This window comes from Perca fluviatilis, chromosome 3 (assembly GCF_010015445.1).
Source record: "Perca fluviatilis chromosome 3, GENO_Pfluv_1.0, whole genome shotgun sequence".
NCBI classification, from domain to species: Eukaryota; Metazoa; Chordata; class Actinopteri; order Perciformes; family Percidae; genus Perca; species Perca fluviatilis.
Window position 1 is genome coordinate 38,978,495 of NC_053114.1, and position 23,461 is coordinate 39,001,955.

The window sequence follows — 23,461 nt, forward strand, 5'->3', positions numbered from 1 at the left end:
ACTAAAAGACAATGAATATTATATCCTTTATTTCATCATGTGGACAGAGACACAGAGACATGACTTTAAATGAATGCTAATTGTTCCTCGTCTTCTATTTATGTATTGTTTAAATAGGCAATTGTTAGCCAGGGCAACTTTATAAGGACATAAATTGATGAAAGTGTGTGCCAACTTCTTCTGCCTTAGGGCCAAAAAGTTCATTAAAGCAGCCTTGAGGAGGTTTAAGGAGTGTTCAGGTCCACATTGTGTGTGACTGGTAGACTTTTAATACATTGCCCCCACACCCTCTGATTTTAGGATGATCTAGGGATGAACATACAGACAAAGCGACAAGGATTTTCTTTTCTTTTTTATGGCCAAACGGTTTATTGTCTGTCCAAGTGATTGTGAGTTTCCTCCAAACATACACCCACTGCATCCCATTGAGGGACTATTAAATAAAAAGGGCTACCGTTCCTACACTGTTCATCTGATGTGGATGTGAACATATTCAAAGTCAGCACTTTAACATAATTCAGTACGTTTACATGCACACCAATATTCCACTATTATTCCGAATGCGACAATATTCCGAATTTGATACATGTCATGTCAACAGCATATTCGGGTTGGATATTCCGAATAAGGCCTTTTCCAAATCTAGCATTTTCCGAATAAGACGTGGGATATTGCGGTATTATTCGGGTTTTAGAGGCATTCTTTGGACATGTAGAGTGGAGAATGGAGAATATGCGTCTCAATCTGGGTTTTTACTGCAGGTCATCTCTGTGCGTTGCTATGGTTGCTGTACACAAACCAACCAGCCAACAGTTTGCAAGGCTGCAGGCCCGATAAGAAGGAGAAACACCGCTACTTTTAAAGACTTTATTATCAACAGGTTTTTGGATATTCGCACACATCGCTACTCCGACCTTCTCGAGAGGCTGGTTTAAGGAATGAAAGAGGGACGCTGTGTCCGCACGGTCCAACAAGTCCGCCACCACTGGTAAACTTAGAAAACGGCTACATGTAAACAGGAATATTAGTGGAATACTTACTTTCATTAGCCAGGTAAACAGCTGAGTCAGAATTTCGTCTTTTTCAGAATTAGGGCAAAACACGGAATATTATGTGCATGTAAATGTAGTCAGTGTTTCATTTCAAAGCCAATGTGCTGGAGTAGAGAGAAAGCAATTAAAAATGTGTCACTGTCCAAATACTTGCAGATGGCATTGTAGTCTAGACTAAATGCAAGGAAATTGTTTTCACACATTTGCAGAACAAACAGATGTCTTCTGTTAAGAAAATGAAAAATTTGATACAAATAAGATGAGAATTGGTTTAAGGTTTGATTATGACTCATGGGGAGAGGGAATGAACACAGCCAATGAGGGTGCTCACAAATAGTGCCAATGTGCTGTGTGTGTGTGTATGTGTGTGTGTGTGTGTGGGTGGTGTGTACTTTGTGGCGTTTATGAATCAATTGGTTTTTTTTGTGTCCACAAACGTTCACAAGTTCCCTCACCGTTATTGCAGATAAAATAACCTTCACTTTGCCTGTCTGCTCACTTGTGCAGTCATAATTCCCAGTTAGCTTGTTTATTATAGCCATAATAGGAAAGGCATATTGACAGAGGATTATTATCCTGGGTGAAGCTTTATCCTGAGATTTTATTTTCTCATTTGGTCACGTACAACGTGACCTTTTTTCCTTGGTATCCTCCTTGGCCGGTCTGAAGACTTAACCTCCACCTTTCCCAGGACTAAACCAGTGTCAACAACACTCATTAACAAGTCTGGGACGGGAGAGACACAAGGCAGATGAACAGAGAGAGAGAGAGAAAGAGAAAGAAAGATGATAATGATGGCGATGATCTCCCCAAAGAATTTTAATTATTCACATCTTTTTGCTCCATTTGACAAGGACCAACAACCTCCACGCAATACACAATGTTTTGACGGACAGTAATGGTTTAGCTCAGCCTGTGTCTAATATACTTACTAGACAAAAAAATTTGACATGCAGACATTAGGGGCTCAAATATGTAAATCATGTAAGTAAATCATCGGATTTTGAAGTTTAAAAGCCATTGAATTTCTAGCACTGAATATTTATGCATTGAAATTATGTGTCTGAATTTTTTGTCTCTTAATTTTACTCTACCTGTTAAACATTGGATTTTGCATCTGCATTTGTTTTCACGTTGAGTTTTTGATTGTGAATTTATGAACTTTAGTGAAAATGAATAAAAATTCGGGCAGTAAGAGTGCTTAGGGCCGTCTACAAATTACAACACCGAAAAGAGATGCAACAAAAATATTTATTAATTTAATGATTAAATAAGGTAATGTCTCCAAACTTACCTCAACTATAACTTGTCTCCTGCTAGTTATTCTACAGTACTTACTTTAAAAAATAAGTTAAATTAAAAAATATTTTTGTTGCATCTCTTTTCGGTGTTGTAATTTGTAGACAGCCCTAAGCACTCGTCTCACAGCAGCAACAACAACAGCAGAGAGCAGAAGCCAGCAGGCAAGTGTTCATAAACTTCTGGTGTACTTACAAACTTTCCAATCCATCGTTTTATGAGTGCATAACCTATTTGTACTACTGTAGACGTTTGGTATCATTTCGGGCATTATTAGTGGGGTAATGTTAAGAGACACTTCGGATCCATTAGCCCCTGCGCTAAGCTATTCAGCTGATAATGCTACTCTACGCTAACTCTCCCAATGTTCGACCCAGGTGAAAAAAGCTTCTGGGGGGGTGTTTGGCTCGAGGTCATGGTGCAAAGGACCCTAGGGTGAAATTACTCCGAACCATCACTTTAAGAACCACTTTTACTGGTTCGGAGCTGGTGCTTTGGTGGTCAAAAAACAAAGAACCGATTTGAAACTAGGCTCTGGCTCCGAACCAGCACCAGCTCTGCCTTGGTGGAAAAGGGGTAACAGAGGACTTAACCAGTTCCAAACTGGGCCTTACAAAAGGACTAAACAAGTTAACCGAGTCCAACTCAGAACAAATCCCAAATAAGAAAGCATTGGTGAATGCCATAATCTTCATGAAAACTGCGTAAGTGGGGTTTAAGAACAAATTTGTTCTTAAGAACGTTTGGTGAATTGTTCTTTTTCCGACGCACATCGAAAGCAGCTGAGTTTCTTTAAGGCATAGCAGCACACTTTTTCAATTGAGAGTCAGTGACAGCTGACATTTTGTGGTGCATTGTAGCTGCAAGTGTCTGGGGTACCGGCTATCAAATTGCCCACGGAATATTTTGTGTACATGTCATTCACTGTGTAGCTTTCAAGCTCAAATCTGAGGGAGGCATGCACTATAGCACAAGACTTCCTCCCATTACAAGGATAGAAACTTGAAATTAAGCAGGAGCACTTTAGAAATAACATCACGGCAGTGCAGACTTTATTCCATGAGCTAATGATGGAGGGCAACAGTGTGCCTTCTTTAGAAATGAAAAGAGGAACATGGTAGAGTCTTATTTAGCCATTCTTAGGGGAAATGGAGGGACAAAAAACACTAAATATAAAACAACATTAAATGAAAATATATTTATACAAAATATTCACTAAGCCCAAATCCTTACTGCAGTACATTCAGGGGTTAATGTACCCCATTATTTAAGTACTACTACAAATAAGGAGCCTCACAGCATCATTAGGAAAATATACAGCTTTTTTTTAAAGTTTTGCTCTTCTTACAGAAGTTGAAATTTATTCCGAAATATGCTGACTTTTTTTTTAGTTTGCTTTTGCCCATTCTCCTTTTAGAAGTAGGGTAATTAACCCAAATCTGAACTGTTGTGCTATTGGCACAAGGTTTGAACACTAGGTATGGAGGAGAAGATTATGCTGTGGATGGTACAATGTTTAAATAGAAAGAAGAAAGACGTGAACAAGAGCATAAACAAACTAATTTAAACAACCAGGGAACAGGGGTGACACAAGACAGACACAGGGAGAGTAAAAGATAGACTGAGTGAGAGATCAAAGCTCTGAATTTCTCATGTCCAGGTTTGGCTTTTCATCATTGTCCGTTGTAGATTCATTACTCTCCTGTGGTGCACAAAACACAACGTGTTTCACAAAAGCACAGGTTCCAAACGAGCCGCAGTGTCCCTGAGGAGTCAGCATCCTTGGCACAATGGATTCTAGATAAAGATAATTTATTACAGTTGCGGCTTCAGATGGAGAGGCTCCCGGGAGGAGGCGGCTCGAGGACGAGGAGCGTCTCAAGCCACTGTGAGGGCTCAATATGTTTTTATTTAAAAGGCCTACTTAGTTCCTCTTATCATTATCCTATTCCTCAGTCCTGAATGGGATAGACGGCAGCTGCAGTTTTATTTCCCCTCCTGTCTCTTTGTTCTTTTTTCTCTCGTTTCCCAACAAGCTTGTCCCCATTCTCAGCTTTTGATATGAGAAGACGCAAGTATGGTAGGCTTGGCTTATCCCCTCGTCTTTAACAGGTTACAGACGGGAGAAGGTGAGAAAGTGTGAAGGGAATAGCAAAGAAGTAGCAATGTAAAGTTGCACAATATGTTTTGTCTCTTTCTCTTTCTGTCTCTGTCCAGATCCTTTTCTCGGTTTCTGAGTGTGCGTGTGTGTGGGGGACTGCCCATTTCTCCGACGCTCCATTGTTCCGACCTCTCAATAACCCTAATTCCCTTTGGTCCTACAGCCCACTAGTCCGACATCCCTTTGTTTCGAAAAAAAAAAAAACTCTGCTCCGACATCCCATTGTTCCGACCATGTAGGCTTTTGTGGATCCCACGTAACTTCTAGGCAAGTCCCTCCCTAAGAAGCAGCTCGATTGGTTGGGGTTAGGCATTGACCTCAAGTGGTTAAGGTTAGGATAGCCGATTGGTCAGGGGATAGGACCTGAACTAATCGGGTTAGGGTTGGTTAGGGTCAGGGTTAGGGTTAGTTACCTTGCGTAAGCATGGACGCCTGGCCAATAGTAGTGTGTGAATGCTATTGAAGGGCGGGCCTTGCCTCGAAGTTGAGTGTGTTCCATAATAAAGCTTAACCATTGTTCCTATATGGTCGGAACAATGGGATGTAGGAGCAGAGGGTTTATTTTTTTCAAAACAAAGGGACGTCGGACTAGTGGGCTAAAGGACCAAAGGGAATTTTTCGGGTTATTGAGAGGTCAGAAAAATGGAGCATCAGAGAAATGACATGGCAGTGTGTGTGTGTGTGTGTGTGTGTGTCTCTCTGTTTTTGAGTGTGAGTATTTCTCTGTTGTGAGTGGGTGTGTATTTTGTTCTCTGTTGTGTGTGTGTGTGTGTGTGTGTGTGTGTGTGTGTGTGTGTGTGTGTGTGTGTGTCTTTTTAAGTAGCCCCTGCACAACTTGCCTGGGTGCTGTTTGCCAAGTTACAGCGCAAACTCCCTGTTAAGCCACAACACAAAATTTCTGTTTGTGTCCAGATTAAACAAATGAGATACAAGGTGCATTATAGGCTTTCGATGTTGAGCATGTTGAGTCATCCAGGCTAGCTGTGTTCCCCTGCTTCAAGTCTTAACGCTAGGCTAAAGTAATTCAAACACTGGGGAATAAAAGACTACAACAGGGTTTTAGAAAGTTTTCGTCAAACCTTCTGTTCGTTTTTTAAAGTACAAAAATGATTTCAACATGCAAAGAGAGACAGCAGCCTCAAGCTGAAATGTAGCTAGGTAGCTAGCTAGTAGGATTATTTAGCAGGACATTTGACCCTGATTGGAACTAAAACCATTAACTAGCACTAATTTATCCTTTTCAGATATGGGTAGACAAGCATGCATGGAATAAACACACTAAAAACAAAGTTTATATCTCCCGTGCAGTAGATTATGAGACATGTTAGCCCATAAATATGCATGAGCAGAAGCAGATAATTAGGTGACAGTTAAAAAAGGTGTAGCTCTAAATGGCCCTTCTGATACAATGTGCAACAAGTCTTTGATTCAAGGTTTTACAAGTACACCTGTCAGACGACATGCCAACTCATCCCAGTGTAAACCCGAGGGGACATTTTTTCTCATTCCCTTCGTCACTTCGCACAAGCCTGTGTGCTTCCGCACCATCTATCTCTGCTGCTACAGACTACACAGTCTGAGCACTGAGCTGACTGCGGGTGGGGAACTGGATGATGGAGCTATGTCTTTCAAGACCAGAGCTTTCCGCCAGAAGAAGGAGCTTCTTGAAGCCTTGATACGAGAGGGGATGAAGAAGGAGGAGGGAGACGGAGGAGGAACAGTGGGCTGATGTGCAGCAGCGATAGTGTCAATGCATGGAGAGGAGAAATTATTCACACCACAGTAGGGTCTGGTGGCTAATCAGTATTACATAGATGTTGGATAGACAAAATAAAAGGCCCATTGATTGCATGGTGGGTGGGCGGGAGAGGGGGGAATATCGAGAGTATGTGCATGTTTTGGTGACACTCAGCCTCAGCCACATCCCCCTCCCTGCTATGAGCGCATGCAGGAGCCTGAGAAAATTTGCAGTGATTAAAAATCGACAACACTGTAATTGGCATGGGAATAAGAATTTCAAAGCATACGCTGAGCTTTTTGCGGTTCCTGTGGGAGCCCTCAGTACCTCTTTCTTGTATCTTCCACTTGGCTCTCTTCCCCCACACAGCCTAGCGCAAATGTGGCCAATTATACCAGGCGATCGTGAATTTAAAGAACATCTGTGTGTGTGTGTGTGTGTCATCTGCGAGTCTTACCTTGAACAGTCCATGCTTGTGGCTGTGCTGGCCTAGCCACACTCCACTGCCTGGGGTGAGCTCCATCTGAGGAGGGTCTATCACCCGCTCATAAATCCTGGCAACAACAAATCAGAAGAGAATGCTTGGTTATGATAACGACACAGACAGAAACCCGTTTCTCTTTTTGTCCTGGTCTGGCAGTAACACTGATTCAATACAGCTTAGTAAATCCGACAGATTGCGTGCATGTCCGCTCCCTCTCCCTTCATGAAAAGCAGTAGGTGCAGAGCAAAGGCTGCTCTCCTCGAGCATGACAGCCAGTCTCGCCCCATGGCCCTCTAACACGGTGTTGATATCTGGACCTTGGATGCAGGCTGGATTAACTGCCCGACTCCAGACAGACAGAAACAGGCTTTGGCATTAGCAGGGCAAACATCCTCAGCGTCATTCAGCACCATTTTTTCCGGCAATCAGGTGGACTTAACGATGCTGGTGAGCTCCGATGGCAACACATTCTCACTCCCAGTGTGCCAAAAAGCGATGCTTGGTCAAGTGCCTCTGGCGTTTGTTACGGACGCAAAAAGTCTCCTTTAGCATTATATTTAGACGCTCTGGGTTGGGACTCTTGGCGTCACTTTATGAAGATCTGGGTCGGTACTTTTGGCGTCACTTAATGACGCTCTGGGTCTGGACTTTTGGGGTCACTTGATGATGCTCTGGGTCGAGACTTTTGGCATCACTTTTTGACGCTCTGGGTCGGGACGACACTTTAACTGACATGCAGCACAAGAAAGAGACAGTGTGCCAAAAAGCGACGCGTGGTCAGGTGCCTCTGGCGTTTGTTAGTGACGTAAAAATTCTCCCTTAGCATCATATTTAGACACTCTGGGTCGGGACTTTTGGCATCACTTTTTGACGCTCTGGGTCAGGACTTTTGACGTTACTTGATGATGCTCTGGGTCTGGAATTTTGGCGTCACTTGATGATGCTCTGGGTCGGGACTTTTGGGGGTCACTTTGACGATCTGCGTCGGGACTTACGTTTAACTGACATGCGGCACAAGAATGAGACTGGAAAAGATCGTGGGTGGGGTTACAGAATGTACGTTTTAGTGACACGCGAGACAAGAACAGGACACGATCTCCGGTCTCCTGGGTGAAAGTCCTGTGTTTGACCCATCCACCACAACCAACCTCTTTAGACAGATTTTTGGTCTTTAATTCTACTCGCTACCGTTGCTGCTCTTAATACTACGTCATCTTACAGCGCTGCGGTCGAGCTGCTGCTATGTCCGGTGCGTCCCGTACAGACGCTAAAGGGTGAATTTTGAGTCATCAGTATCCGACGCTGAGAGCCACTGACCAAGCGTCAGTATTTTACGAGTTGGGAGTGAGAACGGGTTGCCGATGGGCCTCTGTGAGGATGTCAAAGAATAATTTGTACTCAGGCTAGTAGGAGGAGGAGAACACCTCCTGCGTCTCTCTGCATGCGTCTCTCCATGCAGAGAGACACACTCAGACTAGCAAGCTGATTTCTCTCTTGTTCTCTATTTCAGCTTCATTGAAATGGTATTACATTCATTCATTTAGTACTTGTTTTGATCTTTGACAGAGGAATTGCAACAATGACTTCAACAATATTAGATTAGATTCAACTTTATTGTCATTGTGCAAAGTGCAAGTACAAAGACAACGAAATGCAAAAAGAGCAGATATGTGATATACAAAGTATAGACAGGTGGTGCATAGGCAGGACAAGAAATATATTGCAGTATATATAAGAGCAGAATAAATATGGCTATGTAATATGAACAATGTATGAACAACATGTACAGATATGTGCAATGTAGTAGCAGTGACATTATACTAGTGGGGGGGGCTTAGTAGGTTAAATTGTCACCGGGATGCAGAGCAAGAGTTCAGTAGGGTACAGCCGCAGGAAAAAAGCTTCCTCTGAACCTGCTGGTACGGGTACAATATGGTAATGCACTTCAAATAAAAGGTAAAGGCCACAATGTTGAGGAGTCTTCACAGCGAAGAGGAAATAAGTCATGCAAAATAAAATTTCTTGTTAGGGGTGGGAGTTGTATCCAAAACAGAGAAGGAGATTCGGAGATTGGAGATTTGTCAGCCAGAAGAGTCAGCAGCTGGGCAGGTGACTGGCTGTGATACATGACCGTACCAATCCTCTTTACATACTGTACATCAGTCATTTTTTATGACTTTGGCTTATATTTACATCTCCATTAAACAGTATTTTTGTTATTAACACCAAGTGAAATGACTCCCTGTAATGTGAAAAGATAGATGGTGCTGCTAATCCCTTGCAGTTTGTAGGTTTCAAAGAGTTTGTCAGTTTTAGATTTGCCTGCACATTTGGTTGACTATTAATGGTTCTCACCAACCCCCCCTATAAAACCATGGGCAATCATGACCACAATACCTGCCTTACATTTGACAGGTGGCAAGAACATAGGCTTCATTGTGATGCCCATGTGTTCCTGCTGCATGTTTAATGTAAGTTACATTAGTGCGTCCTAAGATGTCAGCTATAAGAGCGTTATAAGCATATAGGAGTTTTTAAAAGGGTTTTCTGGTGTCAAGTTGTCAGAGACTATGAAATGCAGCTTTAATTCACATGGATATGTAATTTTACCATTTCTAAACCATCATAAAAATTAGACATTCACTGTGAAGATAATCGTTCTCTGCCTGCGCCTATAATATCAAGTATAAAAGTAGTAATCACTGTCAGACCAAGAGAGACATGACTTTTTAAATGGTGTGCAATTTGGATAATCTAAATATCAAACTAAAAAAACAAACAGAACATCCACCAGGTAGTTTTCTTTAACGCTATAAAAAAAGCAATTTTCCTCCAGCGAGAGAATAAATCAAGTATAAAACTGGCTGAAGTTGTTATCTGAGTCACAGTTAAAGTCTCTTTTATAAGAAAAACAACAATACCACACATTGCTAATTATAGTTTAGTATTAGTTGTACATTCTCAACTTTGTATTTTTTGAAGTCTTCATTTTTTGGAATATTTGTTATTGTATTCTATCCTATTTATTATTTCATGTACAGTATATTCTGTATGTGTGCCGTCTGCCTGATATGTTGCTGCTGTAGCACCGCAATTTCCCATTTTGGGATCAATAAAAGTATATCTATCCATCTATAGATATGGTATTTACTGTATATGCATACATTTTTCAAATAACGTTCTTTAATTTCTTCCATTGATATTTTTCGAAATAGCATTTAAAAACGTGCACACACATTTTGCGCTTAATTTATACTTTAAGTGCTGCAGTGCCTCAATGCTGTTTATGCTGTGTCAGTCTGATTTCCCACAGACCGCAGTAGAATGTGGAGGTTATGTGATTATACTTCATTTTGTCTCCCCCAAGTCTATGCTTCCCTCACTTTCCCCTCTCCTTCCCCCCTCATCAGCAGCGGCGAAGACGGAGTTTCACACAGGCAACACTGGAGAGAGCGGCGATGCCAATTAGAATAGCGATGTGCTCACATGCATATTTGCGTGGTCTGAAACCACAGGCTGCAGCCATCAACAGCTAATTATAAAGGACATTCCCCAGTCACTGGATATTATGATTAACAGAGCTCTTCTATCACCAAGGTGCAGGATTCAGTGAGAAACAGCTGTAGTTTACAACCCAAAGAATAGAAGAGAAGGAATAAATGCAATGAATGTGTTGACAACATTTTACATTCATCATAAAAACAAAATAAATTTTCTCGCATATCATAGTGATATCTAGCCAAGCTGGTTTAATTGGTTTAATTTGCCCAGGTTTTGACATGTTTTGTAATTTGGATGAACTGACCCTTTAAAGTTAAAATCCTTAAGCGTGTCAATCTTACTATTTTTTGACGATATGTATGACATTTTTAGCAATAGCCATTTAACGTTCAACAATTCCCTATGCATGAGGGATTCACAAAAGAATTATTGGCCATGTAAATCAGCATTACGGTTTTTAGTTTTATCTCATTGATATCAGCCTCAACGTTAACTGTCCACTCTCCCACAGCTGTATCAGAGCTGTATTAAGTTACCACTTATGCAGAATGAACATTTAATGGAGAGTAATAGAGTAATGGAACAGGATGGAGCAGCCAGAGAGCTGTTAGATGAAGAGCTGAAACCAACCACCAATGCTCTACAGTTGCGTTCAAAACTATGTGTGGCATGTGCAGCATAAAATGAAATCACGGTTGCTCATGGCTTGATGGAACAAGGCCAATTATTGACAGACATCTCATTAACACAAAATGAGTAAACAGTTGGCCCCAGAATCAGGGCTGTAGTACTTGAGTCCGGACTCGGGACTCCAGACGCTTTTCTGTTGTCTCAGACTCGTCTTGGACTGGTCTTGGATTCGTTGGTATTTGGACTTGGGTACTCATGGTATCGGACTTGGGCATTGGACTCGCCAAATATTCTAGTTGATCTTGACCTAGTCCAGCACTATATGCTTTTTGTTCTAGGTCAGGTTTTAGTTTGTGTTTTCTGTTCTTAGTGCAAAAGTGTATTGTGTGATGAATATTTATTCTATATTTTATTTGCATATTATTCTTAATATTTAATATTATTGTTGTGCTCTGCTCTTGTTACATTTGACTGAATATATTTTTGGCACATTTAAGTAACTTCATCCTTCAAAACAAAACCATTGATCAAGCGTGCTCGTTCAAAACAAAGGAATTAAGTTTAATTCAAAATCCATCTAGAACAGACATTGAGATTGGTCGCCTGGTGTGCGCCTGGCTGCGTCATATACCTCAATCATCAGGTGTCCATCATTTTCATTTTGGCCACAGACACAATGTCAGCAAACACTTTGAATTCTTCAGGACAAGTAATAAGTTCAAGAATGGGAACATTTCCATTTTATATTTTAAGTAAATAAATTGGACTGGTCTTGGAACTCAAACCTCTTTGGACTCGGTCTTGACTCTGTCTCGACTAGTCCTGGTCTTGGACTTGTCTTGGACTCGACAAAGGTGGACTTGACTACAGCCCTGCCCAGAATTCTCAGACCTGTAGTATTACTGTAAACCACACTTGCTATCTTGACCAGGGTTTAGGTCAGGGCTATTCAATTACAAATATAGTTAGGTCAGATTTTAAAACCATGAAATGGAGATGGGCTGTTTTCCGACTCGGAATACCCCGATCTGCAGCGATATTTCACCGTCTGGTTTATTTTTCTCTGTGTGCCACGAGTGAATTTTGCAAGAAAACACACTGATAGGGAAATAGATAAGGGGTTGTGTCTGGGCCGAATATGGCCCGCTGGGCTGCCAATTAAATAGGCTGGTTAAAATCAACCAGGACTGAAATCTTTAAGGATTATAACTTTAATGTGGGATTAACAGTGGCACTCTGCTGTGCCAAATCCCTTCGCATCTACTGCACAGTAGAAAGAACATCAATAAAAGCTTGTTGGACATGGAGTGACTTGCAGGGAATACATGATACAGTGGAGCCAGATGAACCAGACTCATCACTTCATCCTTAAAATAGGGCAGCCCTGCTCCACTTTTACACTGCTCTTCTTAACCTTTATCAGTGTCTGCATGTATGTGGATGAGAGAGAGCGCGAGAGAGAGAGAGAGAGAGAGAGAGAGAGAGAGAGACACCCACATCTTAATACAGAAGAAAGAAACAGGCAGGTGTGAAGCTATTTGGCAATCACTCTGAATCACTGTGAATGGAAGCTGAAGCAAAGAGAAAACCCTGAGATGTGGAAAGTGCTGCATTGTGGCCAGCTAGAGCTGTGGAAGCACTGTATAGCAGAGACTGAATAAATCCACATCTTACTACATAACACCTATTTTGTTGACAGTCCTCTTCAATAAGCTGCCAGGCCTTCCCTGCTGACTGAATTGAATTACTACATTTAATCTTGGGCGGTCAGGATTTCATATATCCAACCAAGCTGGCTGTTTCCCAAGTTTGTCTTTAAGCTAGCGATAAGAGCAAATACATAAAAAAAAGACTAAATAAAGCCATTAATGCCATCCAAAGCCATGTCCAACATGTCAGAAAATTTGAAAACGGACAGCTTTCCTCTTCAAAAGTGAGACAATATTTAGCTCTCTGGCAGCCTTCATGGCTCTCCTTCAAGAGAACAATCTCAATCACAGCCTTCATTATTTGCTCTGCCAATATCTGTCAGCCACACTAAACTCCAGACCACTTCCAATTTTCCACCAGTTTAGCTTGAGACATTTCCTGTCATGTATGTGTATTTCCTCTGCCAGAGAGATGAAGACAGGAATCAGGAGTCCCTTTTGAATCACTCGCCTCACCATGGGTCAAAATTCTCAAAGCTCTCCGTTTATCCTCTGCCAAAAGCACAGCCTGAGATATGTCACGTCACTGAAGGTGGGTGGGGGATTACTGGTTACGCGACAGAAAGCTAAAAAAAAAATAAATAAATAAAAAGACTGTCCTGCATGCTGTAAAATGTTCAAAATGGTGTGTGTACTGTAACTGGGATTGAGGTTTGATGGAATTTCATTTTGATGGCAAATCTTTTGAAAACTTTCAAAACCATTTTCAAATAGATTTTTGCAAGTTGTATACCATAACTTTGGAGTACTTTTAAGAATTGGATATTACATTTAAGAACTATAACTCAAGATATGCGTAGGCCTGCACTGCCCTCTGATGCTCCAAAACGGACGTTGGAGGCAACAGAAACATCGCTGCACGCGACGCTAGTTGACACTACACTTGGCAGCAGGTAACGTTATCTAGCGGCTGGATTAAACACGGTTAAAATGCTGACAGCTAAACGGTGTAAAGTGTGTATTTCACCGTAGAGGATTCCAACAGTGAGACGTGACAGTCTGCAGCTGCCGTCGTTGGAAAAACAACACAGACAGTATGTTAACTTGAAACTCGCCTCGCCAGCCTCGTGGTGCATTCAAAGTTATTGTAAAAAAAACTTTTCCTATCTAGTGGTTGTTTTTGTCGTTTACCACCAATTTACTGGTGAAATAAGTTATTGTTATAAGTTATTACATTTTTAATAAATCATTTAATTTTGACCATATGGCCTTAAACAATAAACAAGCCGTTGTTACTCATTACTTATATTACTCGTTACTCATTTTGTGCTCCTTTTATTCATATATATTTCAAAAAAAATAATATCTATCTATCTATCTATCTATCTATCTATCTATCTATCTATCTATCTATCTATCTATCTTTTTAAAGGTATCGGTTCAGGCCCCGTTTAGGCAAGGCCCCATTTTAAAAGTATTGTTGTAGCAATATTTAATGGACCCTCTTCTTGTTCTTCTAAATAATGCATTAATATTGGACCTAATAAAGTTATTGCTGGAGTATGATCCTATGGCATTAGCACTTTTTGCAGTTTTCTTTTTTTTTTCAAACTGCTTTTGAGTCAAGGTGCTGGGATCTGTCATCAACCTTGTCTCCTGGAAATTTTGTTTTAATACTGAATAAAGAAATGCGATGCAACCTAGATTACCTGTTCTTTTAACTTAGTAAAAAAGGTTTTAGGGGCCATATGAGCATAACATGTTCATATTAAAACAAAACTTCCACAAATACCACAAATGGTTAGTATCGTGAATACGTATGAACAAATTTGTCCCAAACCTATGAATTCAAGATAAATTAGTCTTTGTATGTTTTTGACACAATGCTGTCAATCCTGAAGACCCAACTCTTCAATAAGTAATTAGCAAGCATGTAAGGAGCCAAGCTAGTAAGGATAGCTATAAATTGGGGTGCCAAGATTAGCACGCTGTACATAGCTGCTAGTCAATACTGACTGCTCTGTAATACTAAATCTGAAAGCCTGTTACTTCTTTCAGTAGCTGCACAACAGTAAATGGCTACATGTGTCTTTCAGCTGAGCCAGCTCAGCCTAGACATTCATTATTATACCAATCTAGATTGGGGTAGTACACAGTCCAAGACAAAACATACCATACACTGGGTACAAATACAAATGTGGACAGAAACAGACTGGATATATTGTAATAAAATGTACAATAATTACCATGAGACAACCTTTCCTTTGTGAAGACAGACTATGCCCTGCTAATTATAATGTGCTCATAATAATTAGGCTATTTCTCACTTACTGTCCATTTGCTGAGATTGGATATAAATTCCGGCTCATTTGCGAATGTGAATCCACTCCGCTGTAAAGAGAAAGCTATACGGATCACCTCCTCCTTCATGCTAACGGACTGTATATTCTCTTATTCTTCTAAATGTGTCTACCTGCATAGGTACAATTACTGTAACACAACTGAATCATCTGCATTACAGTGAAGGGATCCAAGCTCAGTGACTTCCCAAACCAGGGATACTATATAGACCACAACTCTCTTTTACCTTGATATACAGTGTTATGGCTGTTACAGAACAGATCAAAACAGGTAGGAAACACGCCTGGCATCACAGGGAAATGCTTGTGCATAATTACAATTCTAGGTAACACCTCTCTGACAGCAGTGGCAAAGGTGTCGTGCAGTATAGAGCCCTTAATAAGCATTATAGCTATTCACAGTAAGTGTTGAGCTGAATTAGGAGTGCATGTGTCTGGTGGTTTCCATTGTATCAAATATACACACACAAATGTACACACTTATATAGGTCAGATACTGCTACAAAAACAACATGTCAATGTAACAGGAACATTTTCTGCATTGACTTTTCCATTATTTTCCATTCCATTATTGGATTTTTTTTTTTAAAGATTATTTTTTTGGGCATTTTTAGGCATTTATTGACACGACAGCTGAAGAAATTAAAGGGGAGAGAGAGGTGGGAATGACATGCAGCAAAGGGCCACAGGTCGGAGTCGAACCCAGGCCCGCCGCGTCGAGGACTTAACCTCTACATAAGGGCGCCTGCTCTACCAACTTAGGTATCCAGGCGTCCAATTTCAGGTATATTTTGAGGTTTTTTTTCTATATATCTTTCAACCTGTCCTTTTGTAGCTTATACTTTTGTGTTGTCCCCGTCTGTTTTCCATTTCATGAAGCACTTTGTAAGTGAAATACAGGCTAACTTAAATTTCCAGAGTTGCGGGCAATTACGCAGAACTAGTAACGTTTTATTTATTTTTATATTTGTTTTTTTTTGTAATTCTTTAAGAAAATAAATTTATATTATATAATATTTTCATATTTTTGTTATTTTCCTAACCTTGATATTTGCTTTGCAGATCTGTGTGGTTTGTGTAGGCCTAGCACAGCACATGGGGGGGAAAGGTGAAGGAGAAAATGCTTATTCAAATGAGGCCAACTGGATGAACAAGGCCAATTATTGGCACTCTTCAACCAGTAGATGCATTTAAATTGGCATCAAAAATGAATGTTGTGAACGTCGATAAAGCAGCCTGCGTTTATTTAGAAATTAGGGTATCTGTTGCTCACAGCTGTGCAATACTGTGCGGAAATCTTCTGATTCAGTTCATTAAATCCCTGCAGCCGTCTGAAGACAGCAGACCAGACATGTGTGATGAATCTGCATTAAGAGTGGACCCTTATGGAATCCCATTAAGGCTAGATGTAACAGCCACAACAGCATGATACTGTATATCCCTGCAGGTGTAATGGAACCATTTGAAACAATAGACTTCTCATATTATTTCCTTTTATGGCAAAGTGGCAACATCAGACTTTGGTTTCTTTTGGATAAGACATATTTCTGTGAGAATGAAGACATCTACGGAGGTTTATCCAAAGTCTAATTCACAGTGGGGTGCAAGCTCTTAATTCTTAACAGCCACCAAAGTTTAAACTTGATGGGTTTCAAGCTCAAGGATATCATTAGGGCTTGTGATTGCTATGTGAGCTGATACAGACGTGGGGAGATAGATAAATAAGGCTTTTCAATGAAACTCAATTTCTCTACATCTATGCACAGACTGCTTAACAGAAGATAGAGGAGATGTGTTTGATAAGATATGGGACCCTGTACTGAGATTCTTTAAAGGGCAGGCTGCGGATGCTTTTTAGTGTCTCACTGTGCATATACAGTACAGGCCAAAAGTTTGGACACACCTTCTCATTCAGTGTGTTTCTTTATTTTCATGACTATTTACATTGTAGATTCTCACTGAAGGCATCACAACTATGAATGAACACATATGGAATTATGTACTTAACAAAAAAGTGTGAAATAACTGAAAACATGTCTTATATTTTAGATTCTTCAAAGTAGCCACCCTTTGCTTTTTTTGATAACTCTGCAAACCCTTGGTGTTCTCTCAATGAGCTTCATGAGGTAGTCACCTGAAATGGTTTTCACTTCACAGGTGTGCTTTGTCAGGGTTAATTAGTGGAATTTGTTCCCTTATTAATAAAAAAAGCAAAGGGTGGCTACTTTGAAGAATCTAAAATATAAGACATGTTTTCAGTTATTTCACACTTTTTTGTTAAGTACATAATTCCATATGTGTTCATTCATAGTTGTGATGCCTTCAGTGAGAATCTACAATGTAAATAGTCATGAAAATAAATAATATAAAGCATTGAATGAGAAAGTGTGTCCAAACTTTTGGCCTGTACTGTATGTATATGGGTATGTGTGTCCTTTTGTTATTGTCCATCTCTTTTTCTTGCACTCTCCGATGTCCACTTCTTGTCCTTTTGACAAGACATTAATAATGACATTAATAAAACCAGGTTTGACCAAATTCTGATGTGCAAGGTTCTGTTTGTTGTGTATTTGTGTTATTTTTCTATGCTCTTTTTTCTAAAAGCAATCAACATATTTGAAAGAAGAAAAAAAAAAGCAAGAAAACCAAATAATAATGTCACTAATCATTAGTTGTAGCCCTGCTCCTCAGTGGTGGGAAGATGCTAGTGTCTTGGAAGAGGAATAATGTTGTGCTGTCGTCCTTTCTTACTGTCGTCTTTTCTTGACTTTAGTGGAAGCACTACTGTATATTCAGGCAGCTGTCACTGCAGCTCCGCAGCATCTACTTCTAAAAGGGGCATCTGTCAGTCTCTCTCATGATTCCTAAGTGCTGCGAATGAACCGAAGTGTACCAGCTTCACTCAAACTGGAGCTCTGCCACCCACAGTGGTTGAAAGACGGGCAGCATTATGCTCTGAGATGGCAGGACTGCGATTTGATTTAATACTCCCCATTCACTGTTAAATCCGGTCTTTGTTGTCTTAAGTAGAAGAGAAAGACCTATAAATCGCTAATGGATTAAATATGGGCAAGATGGAATATTTTTAACATGTTTTTTAAACATCTTGGCAATATGTGATGCAAAATAACCCAACAGCAGAAAAGAGAAAAGGTAAAACTAACCGAAAAGAACTAGAGCATCCCCACTGAAAAAAGGAGAAGAAACTATTGCCTGAAACTAGAGCATATCCTAATAAGATGGCAGATGTATCATGTTTAATGGATAAAATGACCCACATTCCTTTACCCCCGGCTTGGTGCAGGGGATAGGACTGGTTTACCTACAGTATGTAGATGAAGATAAGAGTCTAATCTGGCTTTGTCACCCAATTCCCAAAGGAACTGTAAGCCCGCTTCCTCTCAGTCTCAGATATCTGTAATAACTTCACCTCGACAATGACCTTATCTGATAAGAGCGCCTGTCCTTTACTGATAAAACATGACTACAGTAGCTGCAGATATATTCTAAGGAACAAAAAAAAAAAAAAAGAGGCTGGTAAAGTGTGCAAGTATATGCTATGCATCCCCCGAGTCTCCTTGTCGCAGGAAGCTCCTCCTGTCCTCTAGGGCTGCACAATTAATCGCAATGTTATTGAAACCGCAATATGGACTAGGGAAATAGTCAAATCGCATGGGCGGCGCAATATTTGTTAATGGCAAAATATGTGTCAAACCATTCTGAATTAAGTATTGTGGTGCTACAGAGTCCCAGCATACAAATCAATATCCTACAGACTAAAGAAAAAGTATTTGTTCGGTACAGATCCGCGCAAAAAATTTGAATAATGATACAAAAGTGATCATTCCCTCCAATATCATGAATCATATCACAATATCAGTCAAAAATAATTGCAATTAGATATTTTCCTCATATCGTGCAGCCCTCCTGTCTCCTCCAGGGGCCCGAGTTGGGGCGTCTGCCAGCATGATGTGGGTTGGACCCCACTGAGCTCTACGCAGGGAGGCTACAGTAATGACACACTCCATCACACCTTACACAAGACAAAAGTGAACCCCAGACACAAGAAGGCTATTAGGGAGGACTACGGCCTGAAATCTGCTCCTAAAAAAAAAAGAAATAAAAAAAAATAATACTTGAGCAGCAGAACGAATGGAAGCTCAGGCAGGGCCAATGGCAGCAGAAGGCTGACAGTGTTAGTCTCACGGATCATGACAGTAATACCTTGCTAAGGCGAAGCAGGAATATAACAAAATATATAGAGAAAACAACATACTCCATCACTGCCATGACCCCAGTTTAAATGCGAAAAGGGATCTTTGTTGCATGTCATCCTTCGGTAAAGTACCCCTATTCTCTATTCTCTACAAGATTTCCGAACGTATATACTTTGAGTCGATATCCATGAAATTCAACCGAATTTTATGGTTTCCATAAGGCATTTTTTATTCGATATCACTCATATAAATGTGTGGATGGAAACATAGCTAGTGTCTAGTGACAATATTTAATTCCCCAATCTGTCTCCCCCTGAGTCCTGTCTGTCTTTTGGGTGTGCTATCAATTGAAAGCAAAAAAACACATATTACTGTTGTCGTTTTAAAAAAGGTATGAAACAATAGATATCGCCCAGGCCTAATTAGCACCAGCTTTAATTACATAGTAATTACCAGTTCACCCCTCAAATCAATTTCAGGCGATAAGCGCAACCTGATGGAAAACTATGAGAAGTAACAGAATGGCAGGCTGATGGTAGAGGTTTGTCGGTGCGGCCTAACTCACATGAGTAGCACATTATAGAAAATCAATTGGAAAAAAATACTTTACCACCACCACTCATTGACATTTAAAATGTTCCTTCATTAGGCTGGCTAGGGCAGGAGGAGTAATTACTGGGACAAACCTGTTTGAGCTGCTGCACTGGAACTGCAGCCACCCATTGATCTAAATGTGGAGTTGCCCCATTGATTAGAGACCCAAGGGCCACGTATCATTTCCTCTGTGCTTTCATTGTTCTGTGTCCTTTGAAGCTGTGACAATACAACCACCCGGTCAAACAAAAAGAGCTTTTCAGGTCTGAGATACTAACCGTATCTCGTGCCCAACGCTTGCCAAGGACAAGGGCAAAGGTCTCAAGTTTACAGAAAGCATCATGTGGCAAATTTTAACCCGATTTCAACTCATTAGTATTCTCTGTGTAGAACCCGCCTCTTAGCTGGGGCGTCAATGCTCAGGTAATGAAATAATGAATGCTTGCTGCTCTGCTGAGCAACACTGGCACTGCCCTTCACAGGAAATTAAAACGCTACAACTGAATTGCTCATTTGGGATAACATTTCAAGTTCTTCATGCATGGCTCAACTATGACGTAAACCTGTCCAAGCATACCACTAGATCATATAACATATATTGGGATATATTACGAAAGAGCAAAACTACAACCATTTTTTCTATTCTATATTTATGTCCTTGACTGATGCAATGCTTTGCTTCATTCAAGGCAAATTCCTTGTTATGTGAAAACCTACTTGGTAAAAAACCTCACTCGGATTGTGATTTTACTACAGATGGAAAAAGACGGTCACTGGGCAGAAAGACGGACAGAAAGCAACAGAATTATCAGATGAAGTTAAGCTTCATTGCAACTTCATTATTCTAATGTTCAATTCCGGTCTAACAACCTTGTTCTTGTGCTAATGATAGTTTTGGCCAGCCTGATGTGCTGCTTAGCAGGTTAAAAAAAAAAAAAAGAATGTACCTTCTAGCTCACTGGCTTCTTTAATGAGAAAAGCAGAATGTCATTTTCTGGCTGCTGGACACAAAAGCAGTACGAGTCAAATCATTATAAGATCTTTAAGGTGGAGAGCTCCCAATGTCTCCCCCTCCTTCATTAGCCAAGTGTGTAATGAAACAGGCAATATTTCATAACCTACATCGAAGCGCACACTTCACTGAAACCAAACGAATGTGAAACACTCAGAATACATAATGTTGATCTTTATAATACAGAAGCTTTAGAGGATAAGAAAAGGGTCTAATGTATTTCAGATGACTAAGGTTCACTGAGCCATCAGTCACACCTTCTGACATTGGTGTGCAAATTAACAGCATTGTGGGAATGGAAAGATATGTGCAGCATAGGAAAAAAAATAAATACATATTTCGAGATCGATCAGAAAGCTAGAAACAGAGAGTCTAAAATTGAAATAACATGGTAACAATTAATGCATTTTTCACATTGAAAAAAAAAAAATTGAAATTGAAAATTGAAATAACATGGTAACAATTAATGCATTTTTCACATTATCTGGAACATAATCTTCCCAGTTTTGTATTCAGACAAAAAAACCTCTGTTCCCAGTTTGTGCCCATTTCACAACATTTTATCAGACTGTGTTGCAACAGCCATCAACACTGATAGTCAGCCTTTCTGAAGACTTAATTAGGACATTATTCAACACAACCACCGTGAGACAGAGAGAAAGTGGATGAAAGAGGCAACAGGGAGAGCTAAAACATTTAAAAGAGATTTTTAAGTCTTCACACCAAAACTGAAATGAAATGCAGATGGCTGAGTGCAATTTGTAAAAAATGTGGCAATGAGTTGAGGTTTTAAAAAAATATATAAAAGAAAAAAAGACTGGTTGGTGACTGTGAATAATAGCCCCTCTTTCAGCCACAAAAGCAGCTTGTTAGGCCACGACTACATCTTAAACATTGCTATCCTTGGATGATTTTGGGCCAAATGTGATGAATAATGTAGATCAGACTACATTGTTAGTCAAGCATCTGGTTAATGCAGGCCACGTAAACGCATCTTCATTACCATGTCAGCATGCTGTTTAAGCATCTGCCCCTCTAACTGTGGCTGAACCAAGTGTCCATTGGCCTATATCAGTCATCATTCAACAGATAGTAACAAGCAATCTGATTGGTTGAAAATGCTCTCAATCAACGCTGATAATTTCAAAACACATAGTTCAGTGGAAACCTTGGGGCTATGATGCAATCTGGCATCAATCCGGTGCTAATTGGTCTAATTAGACATCACATTTTGAATTGCCAAAGGAAATATCAGGTCCCATTGGCATCAAATGTGGCATCTTGTTACTGTTAGGCCCAAAGGGTGCAGGTTTTACTTGTTTTTTCATCTAATGATATACAGTCGTACTATCTAAAATCTTCAGTCAGTATAAAACTGCACTGTGACCCATAAAAATAAGAAGAAATAAGAAGGCAACAAATGTTTATCACACCTCACGTTATAACAAAAATGTTAAATAACAAAATAAACAGCATACCAATTATTTTTACTATTCTTAGAGCCTTACTTTCTTACTTTTTTTTAGCTAAATGCTATGAGTTTACATGCTCACAATGGCAATGCTAACAAGTTAATTCACACTAAAAACAATGGGAATTTCATTAGTTTTGCAGATAGTTGGTCATAAACCAAGGGGCAATCAAAATGATGGCACTAGATGGAGAGTAAAGTTGTTACAATTCATCTTGAGAGGTGCAAAAGTGTCTCTACCAAATGCCATGCCAATTCATTCTATACTTCTATATGTCAGCTCATGATGCCACTAGATGAAAATTCTGTAGGGTACATCCTCCTGAAACAATGAATGTCTCTATCAAATTTGATGGCAATCCATCCAATAGTTGTTGAGATACAGTATTTCAGTGTGGACAGAAGTGCTAGACAGACCTGCCGATTGACCAACAGACCAACATTGCCATCCCTAGAGCTGTGCCACTGCTATAAACACAATAAATATGCCCTCTGCATTGCTCACATGCTTTTTCTTTGGGGTTATCAATATACAGGTTTAACCATCATCACATGTACCCCTGTAATGACTCTGTAGGAAACCAGAGAAGAGGAAATACTCAGCAGGTTTTAAAAATCTGTAAGGATATTTGGATATCTGGATATTTATATTTTACTCTGACATGTGCTTCACTCAAGGAAACACTTTCTGTAACTATCACTGCAGTGATTCAGACACCTCAGCTAATGGAGCTGTATCAATATATCTGAGTCTTTGAAAGCCTTGACCTTGAAGAATTCGGAAATAAAAGATACTATCAGAAGTCAAACCACCTTTGTAAAGTGAGGCATGACTAACACAAAGCCTCTCTGAGCTTCTGACTTGATACTAAACTGCAAAAAAGTGTAAATGATGCATAATTGTTATTCAGTTATTCAGCTTATTCCTAAGTAAAGCTGTTGTTGCAACACCCACCAGGAGCTGTAGCCTCAGACAATCAGGAGCAAAAAACAAAAGGCTAGCCCCTTTTACACATGCACTGCAAACCTGAAAGTATGCATACATTACCCGACAGAACTGTATGTAAGAATGCTAATGTCTGAATCAGTTGGATTATGTCGACTATGTCGGGACAGGATTCCTCGTACATAGTCCGGAGTTCATATGTGTAAAAAAAAAAAATAGTAGATAATTACTGTTCAACACAACGTATGGTCCTAATTAAGTACAATATTAACATAGCAGATTGTAAAATGCCTACGTTGTAAGCAAAACAATTAGCAAACAATAGTATGCAAAACATATTGCTACAA

General features: G+C 40.0%; 1 protein-coding gene across 1 annotated transcript in view; it reads right to left on the reverse strand.

Moving 5' to 3' along the window:
* LOC120555936 (protein kinase C-binding protein NELL1-like) overlaps nucleotides 1-23,461 on the reverse strand; it is a 329,540-nt gene that overhangs the window by 222,570 nt on the left and 83,509 nt on the right. The window contains exon 5 of the mRNA XM_039795144.1: nucleotides 6,708-6,804. Within this exon, the coding sequence (XP_039651078.1) occupies nucleotides 6,708-6,804 (97 nt within the window). The remainder of the gene's footprint in view (nucleotides 1-6,707; nucleotides 6,805-23,461) is intronic.